Source organism: Macrobrachium rosenbergii, chromosome 28 (assembly GCF_040412425.1).
Source record: "Macrobrachium rosenbergii isolate ZJJX-2024 chromosome 28, ASM4041242v1, whole genome shotgun sequence".
NCBI lineage: Eukaryota > Metazoa > Arthropoda > Malacostraca > Decapoda > Palaemonidae > Macrobrachium > Macrobrachium rosenbergii.
The window spans coordinates 2,989,525-2,996,681 of record NC_089768.1 but is presented as its reverse complement, the minus strand read 5'-3'; the positions used below and the strand labels follow the sequence as shown (position 1 = coordinate 2,996,681).

Sequence of the window (7,157 nt, the reverse complement as noted above, 5' to 3'; positions counted from 1 at the left end):
AATAAATTAATTTCTGATTTAATTTTGACTGATGATTAATTCAGATTTAATCCAATTGTGTTTTGTTTTCAAGTAGTAATAATTTCCCTGAGACTGTTAAATGTCATGTATAATCTTTGAATTTAGAAATAAATTTTTGTATTTAAAATATTATATCAGAGTTTCATTCATTGACCCACCAGTAATTTTGATTTGAATTAGAGATAGAGTGGTAAGTGAGATGTTTTCCTTCAAGTAATTGAAGTGAGCTCGAACCAGGGAAATGAAATAAATAGAAATACTTGAACTTTTATAATGTTAATGGAGTGACACCCTTAGATTTTACCTCACACCTGTTTAACGAACTTAATCTGCTTTCTTTCATGATTGATAAGTTTATAAGGGATCACTGTTGCCTTTAGAGAAATCAGTCGTCTTGTATGTGTGATGAGGGTTCAGGTGTCTGGCTTTTGTGAGGTAACTATAATTGTTGAATAAATGGTAAGTTTGGTAATCAAATATCAAGCACTTAGATACCAGGTTTGATTTAAAGAACAGACACTGGACACTCCGGGGTCACCATATATAAATGGTGCACTAGACTCCGGGACAAGCACTTAGATATCAGGTTTGATTTGAAGAACAGACACTGGACACTTCGTCACAGTATGTATATTTTAAGTATGCATATATATAGGTATGTTTACACGCAAATACATGACTACAGATTTTGTTTCACAACAACACAAAATATTTTTCTACTACACACACTTGCATACTTACTACCTATATTTACATTTCATTCATTCTCACGTGGCTTACATTTACATTTAAGTATATAGTTTTCGCAACTTGCCGTTTTCCTGGAGGAGGTCATTTCTCTGTTCAAAATGGGACGAACAAAATAAGTTATGACATCATTCAGCAAAGGAATAAAGTTCCCAATATAAGTAGAAAGCTTTTTGTAACACCGCTACCGCAGTGGTTTTAGTCCTTTTCGCCCTGACAGCATTTGAACTTACTCTCCATGGTTTTCAATTGTTCCGAAAATGAATTTGAGGTTTTTTTTAAGTTTCCCTCTTTTCTGCTTATTGTACTTATCCTTGTGTTCTCTCTGTTGGTGAATATGTGCCAAGGAAGCCATATTAAAAAAATTTATGAATAGTAAAGCCTCCAAAGTATTCTAGACCACCTTCATCTATTCTTGAATGTATATATCCATGTGATTGAAAGAAAACAATATTAATTAGTAAACCTGTATTTGAAATTATAGAGCTCAATTGTCAATCAATTTTCAACTCTTACTATATGCAAATGTATCAAGTATGTAATGTAAATTTCCTCATAACCTTGTATTCAACACTAGCCTGATTTTTATGATCAAGTTTTCATTTTCAACAATAGTATAATCTCCTTGCCATGTAAATATATCAAAATAGTGCATATCGTCGACAACACAAAAGACTTATAACCCTCCAAAATCTCTTCAAAATTTCAACCTGTCCCATTCCCTCGTCGTCTTCTCCTTTCCCTGGAAATTAAGTCTAAGCAGCAGGTATCAAATTGCACTGCACTTATTCAAAACTGTAACTATAGTTCCAGTCATTTCATACCCGGGTTGGTAACATTAAGTAGGATTAAAATATCATAAACAAACATGTCATTTGTGGTAAAAACCTATACATAACTATAATTCTGCTTTTGACCACCAAATGGTTAAACTTTAGCTACAAAAAAATTTCAACGCGGGTGGGGGCGGGCGGTGGCGCAGTGGGGAGGCCAAGCACCTACCTGGCACCCCCATAGCGATGCCACCGACAAGGGGTGGAGTGCGCGAGGATTTCTGTAAATATTTTTAAAGTATGTTGTGGTTGGTTCTATATGGGTTGTCCTGTACTGGTTAAATTCTTGCTTTCATGGTGAAATTTGAATAAGATCGTTTTCACGCTACTGCAACTAATAATGAAACGATATCCTGGTACAAAGCTACCTTTCAGACATGGGTAGATAATGGGAAGAAACGTTATATAGAACTCAAGGTCAAGTACGGTAGGTAATAGGAAGAAATGTTAAATAAAACTCCTAAGTCAAATACGGTATACAGTAGGAAGTAATGTTAAATAATACTCATAAGGTTCAATATAGTAGACAGTAGGAAGAAATGCTGAATAAAATTCATAAGGTCAATACGGTAAACAGTAAGAAGAAATGTTTTAATCCTTCATTCTGAGGGAAGCAGTGAAAACTAACATTATCACCTCTTTTTTTTTTTCAAATTCGATGAACAACCGTACACAGTACAGTATTTTGGCATTTTGTTGAATGACAGCAGCCTTAGAGTCACCAGCCTGGTTTGTAAACGTATGAGAGTTCAGTAGTCCGACATGGGATAAACAAGGTCAGGGTCTGGTGGGTCTACCGTAATGTCATAATCCGGATGCGCAGGTAGCACAAATTTTGTTTTTGTGTAATTAACGCGTATCTCAACGGCGCTAATCTTTGCTATTTCAGATTACAAATTATAGTCAAATATGTTACGTTATTTGCTCCGTCCAAAGTCGTTATTTCGTTGTTAAATTCATTTATTCATTCTGCTTCAGGTTTTGACAGAGCTGACACAAATATGCAAAATATCAATATCCAGTCTTTATTATTTGTCGCTGATCAGCAAAGATTATAAATGGTTTTAGTTATGTTTAATTCAGTAGGCCGTCTATGAAAAACACTAGAATTTCCATAGGACAGTTTTGACCTCCAACGCTATCAAAGTGTTGTGAATATCTGCACGCGTTCCGGAATATGTAACCAACAAAACGTGCAGGTTTCCAGACTACGGTGTAAGAAGAAATCAATATTAAACCCTAATTGCTATTTATAAAACGCACTTTCCACTAGAAACTGTACATTAGAGAAGGATTTACTTGCAGCCTACATAAAGCTTTGTGCAGATATTAGGGAATAGAATGTGAGATATGCTACGGTTACGCAGGATACTCTGAGTCACTGCGGAGACAGCATCGGGTGATCAAAAAGAGACTTTAGATGATTTTTTATTTCTGAGGTCTGCAGATATCGTACCGGCGACTTCTCTTCCTAACTGGCTTATTCGCTGTCGCTTATAAAATACCCGAACCAATGGAATGATTTTGTTATTATTTTTAAAGAGAAAAAAAAGAGGTCAGTAACTGAAGGCTAGTTGTCGGTATTGCTTTAGGACAAATATTGTGGTCAATGTGTTCCTAATAACTAGACCAGACTAGTAACACCGGTACTAGGCCTACTTGAGATGGTGGAATGAAGTAGCTTTGAAAGGAGAAAATATGATTTACACAGTTTTACCTGAAGTGAGAAGATGAGGCGCTGGCTTTGTCTACGTATTGGGAAGCCTATCTTATCTCTATTGTGACATCTAAATTTCTCCAGATTTCTCTTTTTTTTTTTTTATTGTGACACCTGCGTGGCATCAAACCGTTTTATAGAGGGGAAAAAAAAAGAGAATGCCCTGACCGTGATTTGAATTGTCAGTCAACTACCAGAGAACGAGGTGAAAACGATAATGACAATGAGGCGGAGTCTGTGAGGAAAGATGAAGGAGAGGAGGAGGAGTCGAAGGAAGAAGAAGCGTGGGGAAGCGAAGGGAAGAATAGATGGCATCGGGGTGGAGGGAGTGGGCAGCCAGTGGACGAATATTGGTCCAAGTAACTTTGGGAAGTCAGTGTTCCTTCAACCGTTGTGGCGTAACGGTGTTGTTGTCAGGTTCGAGTTCGTTCTTCGTCCGTTTATTCCCGTTTCACCTCCTCTGTTGTTTTGTAACAGTATTCATTTCTTTTCTGCAAAACAATGCAGATGACTTAAAAAGTTAAAGGTTTAATTTACAATATTGTCTTACTTCCTTGTGTGGCATGGTGTGATATTAGTTTAATTTACCTCAAATATAAAGGAGTTGTTAGGAGATTATATCTGTTCAGGTTTTGTCTACGAAAAAGTAATACTGACTTCACGTGTTGTTGTGACAGAATTGTGTGCTTTTAAGGAAGACAGATGAAATGTTGAAGAAGAGAATTTTACTCCACGTCATCGTGTAAGAAGACTGTCATGAATTTTGGTTTCTAATTGGACCCAAACTGCTCATCATGGTAAGTACTGTCTATCAGTGATGTTCTACCCCTGTTGAAATCTCTTCGAACCGGTATCATTTCTTATTGAACATTTAGACATTCTGCACTTTCTAGCTTGTCTCATGGAGTTTTATTTTTCATCATAATTGTCTTGAAGAATAACTTTTTATATACTAACTGAAACCGTATGCTAGTCTGCGATGAGCTCTCTCTCTCTCTCTCTCTCTCTCTCTCTCTCTCTCTCTCTCTCTCTCTCTCTATATATATATATACTGTATAAATTATATAGTTCAACTAGGTTTTCATAATAAATTATTAGCCTAAATATCGTGTAACTGGGGTGTTATAGTAAATTAAACCTAGTAGTCTTTTAATGCTTAGAACTAGGCCTATTGTCATGGCATTGCATAATGAGAGACACTTGAAATCTAAGGAAGTTTGTTGAATATACTGTAGTATAATTATTTTTCCGTCGTCGTAAATCGGCGTTCTTTAAAACGGATATATAGTAGATGTATCGTGGCACCTTGATTTTCCAGACAAGAGTAATTTTCGCGAAGTGGCCGCTTTACTTTTCCATCGGGGACAGTTGCCATGTAGACATGTAGAAATCACCTGTTTTGACCCCTAGAATAAGGCCTATAAGATAGGGGACCGTCACTATCACCCATTAAGATTGAGGGTCATGCGTTAGGCCAATGAGCGTTCTAATCTTTCAGAACATCATTACCGATATCTTACCCTACAGAAAGGCTACAATGTCACAGGTGTCTGGGCAAAAGAAGTCTTTTGTTTTTGTAACGTAGTAAGCAGACTTCTCGGCACCTTTATAGTTGTAAGATAAAGTGGCCTCGGTATTATCTTTCAAGCCATTTTTTCTTTCCTTTTTTTAGTTACGGTACCTTTGTCAGTTGCCTGGTTGTTTTGGTTTATCAGCTTTTGCCTCTACAAATATCAATTTGCTACTTTTCTCGAGGGTTTTCAATAGTGGGAACATAACACTGAAGCCAACGGAGCCTTTGGCTTATTGCACAGTAAAGTACATTATATATATACACATATATATACATACATTATATATATATATATATATATATATATATATATATATATACGAGTATATATATATATATATATATATATATATATGTATATATTATATATATGCGTGTGTGTATATTTGTATGTGTTCTAGAAGGTGCCACGGAGTATTTTTGCTATGAGTTTGCAACCCCCACTTATGTTCAAGGGGCTAATTTACTGACACATTTTGGGATTTAGCCCATTAGTGGTTGACTACCAAGCACTGGCCAAATTCAGGATAATTTCGGTATAGGGAACGTGTTGCTGCCGTAGGCTTTGTAAAATTTCAGTGGATGGAGGGGAGAAGTTAAGTATATCTTAGTTTAACCACACCACTGAGCTGATTAACAGCTCTCCTAAGGCTGGCCCGAAGGACTAGATTTATTTTACGTGGCTAAGAACAAACTGGTTACCTAGCAATGGGACCTACGGCTTATTGTGGAATCCGAACCATGTTATGACGAGAAATGAATTTCTATCACCAGAGATAAATTCCTCTAATTCTTCATTGGCCGGTCGGAGAGTCGAACGCTGGGCCAACAGCATGCTAGCCGAGAGCTCTACCCACCCCCCAATGAAGAACTGATGGAGGGGAGAGAGAAGCCAGAGAAGGAAAGGTGTAGGCGTAAGTTGCTTGGATAAAAAAAAAAAAAAATGTCTTGAATGAAGCGTGGAGTAGCCTATATGAAGTTTGCTGATGTTACAGTGTAATTGGTGGTCATAGGGTCTGAAAATGTTTATAAAAGGAGAAAGGTGAAAGTGGGTGTTGGCAGTCAGTATCGACGGTGGAATAATGGCAGGGATTAATCCGGGCAGGTATTGGTAGTAAATGTTACAACTGATGTTAAGCGGAGAGATAACAGGACCCGTAAAAAGGGATTAGGAGTAACAGGAGTTTCTCTGGGACGACAGCCATCTCATTAAATTGAAAATAAAGACATTTAGTTTGGTGTAATTTTCACTGTAATCCTCGTTTTTCTTCGCTAGTAGGCTCTTATACGCTTATCAGAAAAATCGTAGCTATTCGGATCAAGTTTCTTTTGAGTAACAAAAATGAGAAAAGAAATCAGGGGTCCTTTTAAATAATATGACTAATTAGAGAGGTGCTACTTTGGCTTGTTATCTACGCGCCACCTAGTCCGAGGTGCTAGTACTAAAAACCGTATAGTAAATGTAATGTAGACGGCCGCACGGAGATCTCTTTTATTAATATAATTTGTCGACGACACAGTATAGAAATTGGTGTAGCCTATATAATATTTTGATACCCGAGGGACTAGTACTGAACGCGGCCTTCCAATGAGCTCCGCCATGTTTAGTACTAGCACCTCGGAGTAGGTGACGCGTAGATAAACAAGCCAAAATAGCACCATTGGAGATATGTTTAAGAGTATGACAATATAAAAAAAACAAATTATTGCTAGACTGAAGTTCAAAACTTCATTGTGAATTTAAGAAATTCGTGATACCTACATAAGACCTTTGGGGATGTTACTAAAGGGGGTACGCTATGCTTGTTGATATAAAACTTCATTTCGAAAATGACAACCAGTGAAGCCAAATTCCAGAATGAAAAGGTTTAAACTTGGAACTTTTCGAAAAGGATCATGAAAACAAGGCGATTGTCTAAAACTGATTCAGGTTATGAACCACCAGGCCGGTCAAACTCCACGTAAAAGAAATCCAGGAACACTTGATGACAAAGCGATTTTGGGATACGAGTTATGAAATCACATGCTAATACACGCGGTAGGTCTTAGGTCTGTTCATAATTGTATGTTGACTTTTTTTTTTTTAGAGTATCGAGGTGGAATTTTTGGAAAAACGTTATTTCACCGTTGAATTATTGTAAATTGAGGGCATTCATATCTTTGGTTATATGGAATATAGCCTACTTGAACATCATTTCTTAGGCCTATAGACCCGCCGGTTAAGGTTCTCCGAGACCATTGTGATCGCCCACTAATATTTTGATCT

General features: G+C 37.0%; 1 protein-coding gene across 2 annotated transcripts in view; it reads left to right on the top strand.

The window, feature by feature from the left end:
- Window positions 1–3,698: 3,698 nt before the first annotated feature.
- The window catches only part of LOC136853976 (lactadherin-like), a 908,376-nt gene continuing 904,917 nt past the window's right edge, over window positions 3,699–7,157 (top strand). For both annotated transcript variants that reach the window (XM_067129896.1, XM_067129895.1), the window contains exon 1: window positions 3,699–4,115. In XM_067129896.1, the coding sequence (XP_066985997.1) occupies window positions 4,113–4,115 (3 nt within the window). In that variant the 5' untranslated portion in view covers window positions 3,699–4,112. The remainder of the gene's footprint in view (window positions 4,116–7,157) is intronic.